Genomic DNA, 13,942 nt, shown 5'->3' on the forward strand with positions numbered 1-13,942 from the left:
TTCTAATCATTTACATTCCTACCAATGGAGTGTAGGTGTACGAAGTTACATTGACAACCGAACATGTCTTCTGGGTGCTTCACTTTTGTGTCAGACAGTGAAGTAAGCACCCAAACAAACCTATGTATTGGCTTGCATACTTCCTATCTTCGACACCACATCTACGTTTAACTGTCAGGTTTCTCATTTTGAAAAGAACCTGTATGATCATCCGATCAATTCTCGCATTAGTGCTTGTGGCACTGTGTACAGTGTGCGGCGCTTAAATCCGGACAAATGAAACTTTTATTAAAAGCAAATTTATTAAAACAAAATGCAAATGAAAATGAGTAAGTAGTGGTATCTTTCAACAGTAAGATTACTCGATGTAACCTCCTTCAGCCGCAATGACCGCTTTCAATCTTGTCCTGAAGCGATCACACGCACTCTTTAAAACAGCGCTGTCCATATTTCGAATGTTGCTTCAATAGTGGTACGTAGAGATGCGACATTAGGGTGCCTCGGCTTACTTTCGACTGTGCTTCAAACATAGTAGTCGAGGGAGTTCAAATCCGGGCTATTCGGCGGCCAGATCTCCTTTGATCAGAACATGTCAACGTTATCCGAGAGCCGGTTTTGGACTAAATGGCTCGTATGAGGTCCTTCTTTGCCATCCGGCGCATTGTTCGCTCGCTGACATTCAGTACTGACGCCATTTTCCTCAGCGATTGCCCCGGGTCCTCCGAAATAAGCGTCTAAATCTTTTCAATTATGCCACAGTTCGTGACACGCGTTTCTTTGAATGAGGTTTACTCGCCGGGTTAGTGGAAAGTTCCCCAGACTTCTCCGAAGCATTATACTTGGGCACAATATGGTAAACAGTTGATTTCGGGTACCAGAAGAATCGAAGTATTTAAGTGGGAGAGCGCCCAGCGCGAAGAATTTCGATAACCGCAGCTCTTCGGTTGTACTACTCCGCACTTGTCCTTAATATCTCGGCCATTTGGAGGTTCTGACTGTTTACTAGATGCCCGTGGCTTTCAAGAACGCCAATCGCGACCCCGGCGAAACTACGATATGGCGGGAAATTCGTATTGTAATTTGTCGAGATTTAAGCGTCGCAGCCTGTTCATTACCAACAACTCCCTGAAGACACAACTAAAAAAGATATTTTTTGGAGATGTAGCGGGGGAGGGACTTATAAACAGCACACCATGCAGATGACGATCAGGGAATTCGCTGGATCGAGTTCTATATCTTCATCTAACAATGAAGGTCACTAGTTGCTGCATTATTAGATGTATACTAGTTTTTGTTCGGTATTACCGTAGTTCAACATTACTTTATTTGTGATCGATGATGATAATTATAATAACAAAAAATAATAAGAAGAGTCGAATAACTTTAGTTTCACTAAGTTACTGCTACTGGCAGAAGTGAAGCTGTAAGGACGGTACGTTAGTTGTGCTTGCGTAGCTCAGATGGTAGAGCACATGCCCGCAATAGGTAAAGGTCCCGAATTCGAATCTCGGTCCGGCATACAGTTTTAATCTGCCAGGAAATTTCATATCAGCGCACACTTCGCTCCAGCATAACAATCTCATTCTGGAAACACCCCCCAGGCCATGTCTGCGCAATATACTTTCGTCCAGGCGTGCTAGTTCTGCAAGGTTCGCAGAAGAGTTTCTGCGAAGTTTGGAAGGTAGGAGACGAGGTACTGGCAGAACTGAAGCTGTGAGGACGTGTCGTGAGTCGTGCTTGGGTAGCTCAGATGGTAGAGCACTTGTCAAAAATGGTCCAAATGGCTCTGAGTACTTTGGGGCTTAACATCTGAGGTCATCAGTCCCCTACTACTTAAACCTAACTAACCTAAGGACATCACACACATCCATACCCGAGGCAGGATTCGAACCTGCGACCGTAGCAGCAGCGCGGTTCCAAACTGAAGCCCCTAGAACCGCTCGCCCACAACGGCCGGCGGCAGAGCACTTGCCCGCGAAAGGCGAAGGTCCTGAGTTCGAGTCTCGGTCCGGCACAAAGTTTTACTTTCCCGTTGCAAGCTACCCGCTGCCAACTGATCATTTATCGTCCTCTGTGAACAATGTCACTTAAAGTCAGTGTGGAGTGAAATTTAGTTAATAAAACGCTTTTGCAGAAGGTCATGTCGGTTCTCCCAGAATAGAGCTGCTAGTTCTCCTGCAGGCTCTTCCTGTTCTCTCGAGGCTGAATAAATCCCATTCTATTACTCATATAAGAGTAAATTTCTTAGCAGCACTGGTAAAAGAGTATTGGCCCCCGCTTTACATTCAGGTGTATTAAGCTGTAGTTCCAGAGCAAGCTCACTGGACAAAACACCAAGTGCTACCCAAAAATTCCCGGAATACACCAGGTACACTTTATCTGGATCCTACTACTTATGGGCATGTACAAACCGCTACTAGCACTTTTCCTATGGACTGAAAACTCCATGTAACGCTTTTTTCGTAAAACAGTGTAGTCCCATATGCGATTCTGCTTGAATTCCTCAGTTGTTTGAAATCTACAGCCTTTTAATTTCATTCTGGCGAATTAAAAAAAAAGAAGTCATTCGATAGCAGGTCGGGTGGATACGGTGAATGAAGAACTTCCGTCATTTTCTTTGTTGACAGAAGATCCTGGATGATCAGTGCATTGTCATGATGGAGGAACCAGTCGCCGTGCACCGGACACGTTCTTCTTTTGTTCTCCCTCCACCACGTCAGGACATCGCGGTAGAACACTGCACTGATGGCCTGACGAGGAGGGACGAACTACTAATGGAGAATTTTTTCCATATTAATTACTCGCATGATCAGGAAATGGAGACAAACAGTCTAAATATTTTCAAAAAAATTTTTATTTTATTTTCACAGAATCTTGATGATGATGATATATGATTTGGGGAGGGAGCTCAACTGCGTGGTTATCAACGCCGTACAAATTCCCAACCTTTAGACTGTCGCCACCTTCCCGAATGATAATGAAATGATGAGGACAACGCAAACGCCCAGTCCCCGGGCCGAGAAAATCCACCATTTAGCCGGGAATCGAATAGGGGACCCCATGATCCAGAGGCTGCAACGCTAGCCACTAGTCCACGGGCTGCGGACAACAAAATCTTTTAATAGTCAAGATCGCAAATAAAAATAAATTAAATGATCACCAGTTTCAGCTGATCATACAACCATCTTCAGATTAGTTGTAAAATCGAGCGTAATGTCTGCTGGTAAAATGCCGCAACGGCTACACATTGCCGTTATAAGGGATATAATACTGGCGGTATTACGCGGCATTAGCGTGACGTCTCCTGTGTCCGGCTAATTTTTTGTCCGGTATGTGTAGTTCCTTATTGCTACTGTTAGTCCCCATGAGAAAAAGTCAAGGACAATGTCAATATACACTCCTGGAAATTGAAATAAGAACACCGTGAATTCATTGTCCCAGGAAGGAGGAACTTTATTGACACATTCCTGGGGTCAGATACATCACATGATCACACTGACAGAACCACAGGCACATAGACACAGGCAACAGAGCATGCACAATGTCGGCACTAGTAAAGTGTATATCCACCCTTCGCAGCAATGCAGGCTGCTATTCTCCCATGGAGACGATCGTAGAGATGCTGGATGTAGTCCTGTGGAACGGCTTGCCATGCCATTTCCACCTGGCGCCTCAGTTGGACCAGCGTTCGTGCTGGACGTGCAGACCGCGTGAGACGACGCTTCATCCAGTCCCAAACATGCTCAATGGGGGACAGATCCGGAGATCTTGATGGCCAGGGTAGTTGACTTACACCTTCTAGAGCACGTTGCGTGGCACGGGATACATGCGGACGTGCATTGTCCTGTTGGAACAGCAAGTTCCCTTGCCGGTCTAGGAATGGTAGAACGATGGGTTCGATGACGGTTTGGATGTAACGTGAACTATTCAGTGTCCCCTCGACGATCACCAGAGGTGTACGGCCAGTGTACGAGATCGCTCCCCACACCGGGTGTTGGCCCTGTGTGCCTCGGTCGTATGCAGTCCTGATTGTGGCGCTCACCTGCACGGAGCCAAACACGAATACGACCATCATTGGCACCAAGGCAGAAGCGACTCTCATCGCTGAAGACGACACGTCTCCATTCGTCCCTCCATTCACGCCTGTCGCCACACCACTGGAGGCGGGCTGCACGATGTTGGGGCGTGAGCGGAAGACGGCCTAACGGTGTGCGGGACCGTAGCCCAGCTTCATGGAGACGGTTGCGAATGGTCCTCGCCGATACCCCAGGAGCAACAGTGTCCCTAATTTTCTGGGAAGTGGCGGTGCGGTCCCCTACGGCACTGCGTAGGATCCTATGGTCTTGGCGTGCATCCGTGCGTCGCTGCGGTCCGGTCCCAGGTCGACGGTCACGTGCACCTTCCGCCGACCACTGGCGACAACATCGATGTACTGTGGAGACCTCACGGCCCACGTGTTGAGCAATTCGGCGGTACGTCCACCCGGCCTCCCGCATGCCCACTATACGCCCTCGCTCAAAGTCCGTCAACTGCACATACGGTTCACGTCCACGCTGTCGCGGCATGCTACCAGTGTTAAAGACTGCAATGGAGCTCCGTATGCCACGGCAAACTGGCTGACACTGACGGCGGCGGTGCACAAATGCTGCGCAGCTAGCGCCATTCGACGGCGAACACCGCGGTTCCTGGTGTGTCCGCTGTGCCGTGCGTGTGATCATTGCTTGTAAAGCCCTCTCGCAGTGTCCGGAGCAAGTATGGTGGGTGTGACACACCGGTGTCAGTGTGTTCTTTTTTCCATTTCCAGGAGTGTAGAAGGCGGTTAACTGCATTCTAGGGTACAAATGTTGTTCTTTAACGAAAATGTCTTCTTCCAAGGTACCGATGCTCTATTAGAAATTGCTAGCTCTCGCATTTAATATAAGCTTACAAATTACGCCTGTGTTTACTTAACAAATAATTTACAATTACTGATGGTAGTCTGTCTTCAGATTTGGGCTCCCAAATGTACGGTCGAGCTAAAAGATCTCCACTGTCCCACCCAACAATCTGCTGTGAACATGGTCGAACAGCCACCGTTGGTAATACAATAAAGTCACCGCTACAGGTTTCCTGTCCCAGTCGCGTCATTGTTGATGGAATAAATGGTACGCTACAGGATGAGTGACACCAAATTTCGGTGGAAACAACCAATTAGTTATATGTATCCTTTACAAATATTTTATATATTCATAGACGTATTTCCATTACTCTGACAGCCAGTGTTGTGTGATGTATGACATACAGTACGAGTATATATCGCACTCCGGCTAGAAAAGTGACACAAGTCAAAAAATGGCAATTTTTAGTTTTTGTCCCTGAAAAATACCTGTAAAGTACTCTATCTCGGAATTCGTCCACTTCAGGACAGTGAGTTATTTTTTTTGCAGATTACTTCATGGTTCGCCAAGGCTAGAACAGTGTCACTGGCACTTCCGCGTGGTGACTCAAGAAGAGCGGCACATTCTGAGTTGCGAAACTTCTCATGTATAACTTGAATGTAGTTTCATTAGCATTGATTATTACAGTGTCTGTGTTTATACAGTGTCTTTATCATATATTACATTACAATCTCACATGTATGCGTGCCTGAAGGACGATTACAGCTTTTGTAAATATTACAAAATGTGATGTTTTGCAGCGTACAAGAAAAATATTGAAACTTTTTGCTACAAAGAAAGGATGGTAGGACAGAGAGTGTTTTACTGTGAGCAGTTCAGCGATAGGGTTTCTCTTATCAGAATCGACAGCAAACCAACACTGACAACGATAGTTCAGGTATACATGCTGACTTCGCAAGCTGAAGATGAAGAGATAGAGAAAGTATTTGAAAATATTGAAAATATTGAAAGGGTAATACAGTACGTAAAGGAAGATGAAAATCTAATAGTCATAGGAGACTGTAGAGGAAAAGAGTAGAAGAAAAAGTTACAGGGGAATATGGGCTTGGGACAAGGAATGAGAGAGAAGAAAGACTAATTGAGTTCTCTAATAAAATTCAGCTGGTAATAGCGAATACTCTGTTCAAGAATCACAAGAGGAGGTGGTATACTTGGAGAAGGCCAATTGATACGGGAAGATTTCAGTTAGATGATGGTCAAGCAGAGGTTCTGAAATTAGATACTGGACTATTAGGCGTACCCAGGAGCAGATATAGACTCACATCACAACGTAGTAGTGATGAAGAGTAGGCTGAAGTTTAAGAGATTAGTCAGGAAGATGCAATACGAAAATAAATGGGATACGGAAGTATTAAGGAATGATGAGATACGCTTGAAGTTTTCTAAGGCTATAGATACACCAATGAGGAATAGCTCTGTAGGCACTATCACTGAAGAGGAATGGACATCTCTAAAAGGGGCAGTCGCAGAAATTGAAAAGAAAAACATAGGTGCAACGAAGGTAACTGCGAAGTAACCACGGGTAACAGAAGAAATACTTCAACTGATCGATGAAAGAAGGAAGTACAAAAATGTTCAGGGGAATTCAGATACAGAAATACAAGTCGCTGAGGAACGAAATAAATAGGGAGTGCAAAGAAGCTAAGATGAAATGGATGCATGAAAAATGTGAAGCAATTGAAGAAGTAATGGTTGTCGGAAGGACTGACTCAGCATATAGGAAAGTCAAAACAACTTTCGATGACATTAAAAACAAGAGTAGTAACATTAAGAGGGCAACGGGAATTCCACGCTAAATGCAGAGGAGGAAGCGGACAGGTGGAAAGAGTACATTGAAGGCGTCTATGAGGGGAAGATTAGTTTGATGTGATGTGAGAGAAGAAAAAACGGGCGTCGATTTAGAAGAGATAGGTGATCCAGTATTAGAATTTAAGAGAGCTTTGTAGGATCAAATAACGCAGAAAGGATAGATAACAATCCACCGGAATTTCCAAAATTATTGGGGGAAGTGATGACAAAATGACTATTCATGTTGGTGTGTAGAATGTATGAGTCTGGCGACACAGCATCTGACTTTCGGAAAAATATTCCGAAGACTGCAAGAGCTGACAAGTGCGAGAACTGTCGCACAGTCAGCTTAACAGCTCATGCATCCAAGTTACTGACAAGAATAATATACAAGAGAATGGAAAAGAAAATTGAGAATGTGTTAAATGAAGATCAGTTTGGCTTTAGGAAAGGTTAAGGCACCAGAGAGGCAATTCTGACGTTGCAGTTGATAATGGAAGCAAGGCTAAAGAAAAATCAAGGCACGTTCAGAGGCTTTGTCGAACTGGAAAAAGCGTTCGAGAATGTAGAACGGTTCAAGCTGCTAGAAATTCTGAGGAATATAGGGGTAAGTTGTAGGGAGAGACGGGCATATACAATATGTACAAGAGCCGGGAGCGAATAATAGGAGTGGACTGCCAAGAACGGAGTGCTCGGATTAAAAAGGGTGTAAGAAGGGGATGTAGTCTTTCGCCCCTTCTGTTCTCACTATACACCGAAGCAGATGGAAATAAAAGAAAGGTTTAGGAATGGAATTAAAATTCAAGATGAAATGATATCGATGACATGATTCGCTGCTGACGTTGCTATCCTGAGTAAAAGTGAAGAATTACAGGATCTACTGAATGAAATGAACAGCCTAATGAGTACAGAATAGAGATTGAGAGAAAATCGAAGGGAGACGAAAGTAATAAGAAGTAGCAGAAATGATAACAGCGAGAAACTTAACGTCAGGATGGACGGTCAGGAAGTTGACGCAGTTAAGGAATTCTGCTACCTAGGCAGCAAAATAACCAATGACGGACGGAGCTAGGAGGACAGTAAAAGCAGACTAGCACCGGTAAAAAGGGCATTTCTGTCTAAGAGAAGTCTTCTAGTATCAAGCCTTAATTTGAGGAAGAAATTTCTGAGAATGCACGTTTGGAACACAGAATTGTATAGTAGTGAAACATGGACTACGGGAAAACCAGAACAGAAGGGACCCGAAGCACTTGAGCTGTGGTACCACAGGCGAATGTTAAAAATTAGGTGGACTTATAAGGTAAGGAATGAGGAGGTTCTGCGCAGAATCAGATAGGAAAGGAATTTGTGGAAAACGCTGACAAGGAGAAAGGATAGGCTGATAGGACATCTGTTAAGACATCACGGAATTACTTCCATGATACTGGAGCTGTATAGTAGAGAAAGACAGAGATTGGAATACATCCAGCAAATAACAGAGGACGTAGGTTGCAAGTTCTACTCTAAGATGAAGAGATAGGCATAGGAGATCAATTCGTGGCGGGCCACATTAAACCAGTCAGTATACTAAAGACTCCATTATATAATACCGTTTATGATTATGTGTTTCCGTAAACTGGGTCCTTAAATTGTACGTAATTGGTGTTCCTTATTAAACTGTATTTTTTTTCACAAGTTACAATTTGGCATTTTGTGTTTATCTAATACAACAGCTTCAACTTGTTTTTAATTTTTTATTTTAAGTACTAATGTTGTCTGATGGAAGTTCGAATGTCTCTTATCTTACGGTAAGTACCACTTTTTGATTTTCTAATTTTTGTTTTTTTGTTTATGACCCCTCACATAATACTTCTGCCACTTTTTGGGTGGAAGAATTAATTAATAATTACCCGATAACACCTCTTATTCGACTAGTACAGAACTACATGTCCATATTACTTTTGTATACCCTACGAAACAATTTACTGCCAAAATTTCTTACTTAAAATTTAAAGGTCGTTTATACTATAAGTTTCATAGAACTCTTTAAGTCGGTTTTTCTCAGTTGCCTTTTTGAGTTGTATCACTGCTTTTGACGGAGTGCGACATGTCAAGCCGAAATCTGTTGTGTTCTTGGCCAGTATGTTTCCTTTTATACGTTTACTGTCTTCCAAAAGAGTCGTAGTTTACTTACAGAACGCCTAGTTCATTGCGAATAATGACGAGTACATAAAGCTTCGAGAGCTTTTTCCAGGCGACTGTTTAATTATTTACGTCTTAACACCTTAACAACTGGTGCTGCGCACGGTTTCGATTCTTTTTTCTTGAGCATTTTAATAACTTATCTCCTTGCGCGTTCACTTGACGCAATATTTTCCTTTATTACAGGACGTTGTCCTCTGCAGTGGTTGCTCGAGCGCCCTTGACTTGAGCATAACTGCCCTAGCCTCACCAGGACAGAACATCCTGATGCCTCGGCCTGCTTTCCCGCTCTACAGGACACTCGCTGAGTCTATTGGCGTCGAAACCAGATCCTACAACTTGCTGGTGAGTTTGGTAGTACAGATGTTCAAAATGTTCAAATGTGTGTGGAATCTTATGGGACTTAACTGCTAAGGTCATCAGTCCCTAAGCCTATACACTCTTTACCCTAAATTACTTTAAGGACAAACACACACACCCATGCCCGAGGGAGTACCCGAACCTCCGCGGGGAGTAGTACAGATGTGTGCGTAGTTTTAGAAAATCTGTTATTAACAGTGGCAGCTTCAATCGTGTTCGTAGGCAGCTGCAGCAGGCATGAAAAAACCCATGAAACTATGTTCGTTGATTAAACGCTAGACAAAGGACAACTAAATAAACCCACAATCTTACTATCTGCCTGCCCCATATAACATTTCGAATACCAACTGACCCATATCGTTATAGATACCGGTAAGATTTGCGTTGGTAGCTAAAAAGGTAGGTGTAGTACTGTAAATCAAGAGACACTCTTGAACATGGCTCACGTTCAAAAACTGTGTTTCAATTTTTAAGAAGGATCCAAAAAGCCAACCGGTTGCACATATTTTATTGCATTGGTGTGGTTTCCATATCACTTAGGGGTATCTTCATCAGAATAAGTTACAATTACACAGAGTCACATTGCATGGAGAGATAAAAACATATGAGCTAAAGTGCTCAATTCAAATATATAACAGTTTTCTTGTAAAACCAACATTAAAACAGCGAGTATGGGGAGCCTCTAGGACTGACAACAGACTGAAAGTTTTGTCAACTCAGTCTACGTAACTGAAGAAGATACCCTTGGTTGATATGCAATAAAATTTGTGCATCCGTTTGGCTCCTTTTATCCTTCATTAAAAATTAAGTCGAAAGGTTCCCCATTCGAACTGTGTGTGGGACAAAACTGTAGATTTATGCAGCAATTCTACAAAAGTAGCGTACTTCTAATTGCTTTGTTATTATTTTAACAGTATACTGTATTTTAGAGGGGAAATTCAATTATTTTAGAACCAACAACTTTGAGCTCCTGAGAGCTATTTTAACGAGCCAAGAGACAAGATTGTTAACTTGTAATGGCTACAGGTATAAATTTTAGTAAGTGGCTATGAAATGGTTTTTTCTTTCTTTACTTCATCAATTTAACATGCTGTCGTGACACAACTATTAAAGTGTTATGCAGAAAGGAACTGCAGCCAATTAAAAACTACGTTGACAGATAACGTACGGAACGAAAAAGTACTAGAAAGAACAGGCAAAGATAGAAGTCTATGGAAAACTCCTCATCACGAGAAGGAACATATTAGTAGGACACGTACTTTGGCACTCAGGACGAGTTAACTTGGTACTGGAAGGAACAGCAGAGCAGAGAAGCAGAGGACCACAAAAGATTACATTACGTGAGGCAATGTAACGAAAATGACACTGTCTTAGCCCTAGTGGTATATGCTTCTATGTCCTTACATTTGTCCTCTAGCAAATTCTGCTTAGCCATTTTACACTTACTGTCAGTCTCATTTTTTAGACATTTGTATTCCTTTTCTCCTGCTTCATTTACTGCATTTGTATATTTTCTTCTTTAATCAGTTAAGGATTTATACCAGGCCCTGTCTTTATACCTATTTCATCCTCTGCTGCCTTCACTATTTCATCTCTCAAATCCACTCATTTCGTCTTCTACAGTATTCATTACCCCTCCCTGTTCCCGGTGTGGCCGAGCGGTTCTAGGCGTTTCAGTCCGGAACTGCGCTGCTGCTACGGTCGCAAGTTCGATTCCTGTCTCGGGCATGGATGTGTATGATGTCCTTAGATTAGTTACGTTTAAGAAGTTCTGAGACTAGGGGACTGATGACCTCAGATGTTAAGTCCCATAGTGCTTAGAGCCATTTTTTTGAACCCCTGTTCCAGTCAGCCGTTGGTTAATGCGCCCTCCGAAACTCTCACTAGCTCTCATTTTCTCAATTTACGTAGGTCCCAAGTCCTTAATTTCCTACTTTTTTGCAATTTCTTCAGTTTTAATCTAGAGTTCATAACCAACAAATTGTGGTCAGAGTCCACATCTGTCCCTGGAAATGTTTTACAGTTTAAAATCTCGTTCCGAAATTCATTTCATAATCAATCTGGAACCTTCCTGTGTCTCTAGGTCTTTTCTGCGTAAACAACCTTCTTTCATGAATCTTAATACAAGTGTTGGTAATTATTAAATTATGCTATGTGCAAAATTCTACCAGGCTGTTTCCTCTTGCATTCATTTCCCTCAGTCCATATTCACTTATTATTTTCCCTTCTCTTCCTTTACCACCTACTGAATTCCAGTCCCCCATCACAAATAATTTTCGTCTCCCTTACTATCTGTATAATTTCTTTTATCTCATCACACATTTCTTCAATCTCTTCATTTGCGGAGCTATTCGGCACACAAACTTGTACTACTATGGTGGGTGTTGGCTTCATGTCTGTCTTGGGTACGATAATATGTTCACAATATCTTACCCGCATTCTTATTTTCTTATTCGTTATTAGACCTTTTGCTGCATTGCGCCTATTCGATTCTGCATTTATAACCCTGCACTCACCTGACAAGAAGTACTGTTCATCCTGTCACTCAAATTCGTTAATTCCCGCTACATCTAACTTCAACCTATCCATTTCCCTTTTGTTATTCTTCTAACGTACCTACCCAATTACGAGATCTAATATTCTAGGCTCCGACCCGTAGAATGCCAGTTTTGTTTTTCCAGATGACAACATTCTCCTGAGTAAGTCCCCGCCATGAGATCCGAATGGGAGGCTATTTTAGTTCCAGAATATTTTATCCAAGAGGACCCTATCATCATTTAACCATACAGCAAAGCTGCATGCCCCACAGGAAAAATAACGGCTGTAGTTTTTCTTCCAGCTGTTTGCAAAATCATTAGATCATAGATTGTTACAAGGCCAGATCTGTCAGTCATCCAGATTACTGAAAAAGGCTGCTGCTACTGAAAAGGCTTCAGGAAACATGTTTGGCTGCCCTCTCCACAGACACCCTCCTTTGTCGTTGCATCCACGTATGGAAGCCACACCACCTCCTCAAGTTTAGTGGTTCCTGGGGGCAGAAAAGTACATGGTGTTGTTCTACAGAGCCCACTCAACGCTAGCGTAAGGATCGAAAAATGTGAAAATATAATTCTGTCCGTCGTTCTGATGAAAACTACAGTGACTGGCTACGCAGATTACCACTACTTTAAATAGCGTTGCTGTAAGACACTACACTATGTTGAAACTCATCCACTATCAATATTGTGGAACAGATGATTTTTTTTTGTGGGTATGAGTACATTAGTTGTACGGAATTTGTTTCGCGCTGTCGGATTTATGTATGGTGACACCCAGTGAATAGCGATTAATTTTGTAGCCATAAGCGGTAACAATGGAAGCTGCCAGGTGGATATCAACAACAATTGCGCCCATATCCCAAGCCAGTATCCAACATTACCTACGAAAATTAATACAGAGCTTCCTATTGTTCCATCTGAAGATGAATCTGAAAAGACCTGAAAACTAGTTTATGCAAGGACATAGCCAAAGGGGCGGGGAAGGTGGTTCGGGTTACGCATGTCGTACCTCCAGTGTAACGTAGTTGAAAGATATTTTGATTTTCAAGAGATACGCAGTATCGGTAGTCAACAGGGCCATGGACAGATTTAAACTATCTATATATCGATAGTACAATCAGCTGTCGCCCATCTCCAATTTAGCCAAGGCCAACTGCTGTACACAGTTGGGCTTACTTGAGTTCACTTGATGTTTTGTTAATCAGTTCAGTTATTACCTGCAGTTAAATTTAACGTAAGAGCTCCCATTATTGCTTTTCTGCCGTGTGCTGTTATACCAGTATTTAATAATAATAGATTAATTTGAAACAGGAAAGAAGAGGAAAACAGATTTTGATTCGTCCACTTGCGTTATGATAAGTTAAAATATGTATGCATTATTACAATAGCGTAATTACCACTCTACATCTGTTTAATGTTAGCACTGGAGTCATTATTTGAAAACTGGTAGAATTTTGAGGTTGCAATAATTCAATATTTCACACAGCGGAGAAGTAAACAACATTACGAATAACATTGTATTATAATCAGTACATAATAATTCACATGTATTTGTCTGTGTAATCCAAATATCGCGTTATCAACAAAACATCGCCCAAACATCGATGGCTGCATTTCATTAAAAGAATTTGACCAGAATGCTGTCATTAGTAGCTCAAATGCCAAAATATCGCCCGATCTGGTCACCCGGGCAGCAATCAATCATGAAAACCAGTTCCGATACAGAACGATGCGGAAGGCTTTGTGGTGGGAGGAATGGCAGCAAATTCTATAACTCATTCGTCACTAAATGATTTTTTTCAGTGGGCTGCTCGAATTCGTCTGACCCAATTGCGCTCTAGATCCCCACCGCCTCTCGTTCAAAGTCTATTAATGCTCGTGTGATGCTATAATAACTAAGCCCAGGAATACAATGCGCAACTGAATCTTAAAATATGCATGCATTCGTGCACTATCAAATGACCAGATTGTACAATTAAAGGAAAAACATACAGTAAAAGAATTGCTTCTTTTGTTGTGACGTATTTTTTTAACAATGTACAACAACCAGTTTTCCTAAACTCTCCAGCGACCAGGGTAGATCTGCGGGTGGAGACGCTGAAGTAACAGCTCCTGGATTAGTAAGGCTAGATCGATTTA

General features: G+C 42.4%; 1 protein-coding gene across 4 annotated transcripts in view; it reads left to right on the forward strand.

The window, feature by feature from the left end:
- Window positions 1-13,942, forward strand: part of LOC126333363 (tyrosine aminotransferase) — a 230,545-nt gene that overhangs the window by 149,017 nt on the left and 67,586 nt on the right. For all 4 annotated transcript variants that reach the window (XM_049996732.1, XM_049996733.1, XM_049996730.1 and 1 more), the window contains exon 5: window positions 9,093-9,251. In XM_049996732.1, coding sequence (XP_049852689.1) covers window positions 9,093-9,251 — 159 coding nt within the window. The remainder of the gene's footprint in view (window positions 1-9,092; window positions 9,252-13,942) is intronic.

This window comes from Schistocerca gregaria, chromosome 2, assembly GCF_023897955.1.
Source record: "Schistocerca gregaria isolate iqSchGreg1 chromosome 2, iqSchGreg1.2, whole genome shotgun sequence".
NCBI lineage: Eukaryota > Metazoa > Arthropoda > Insecta > Orthoptera > Acrididae > Schistocerca > Schistocerca gregaria.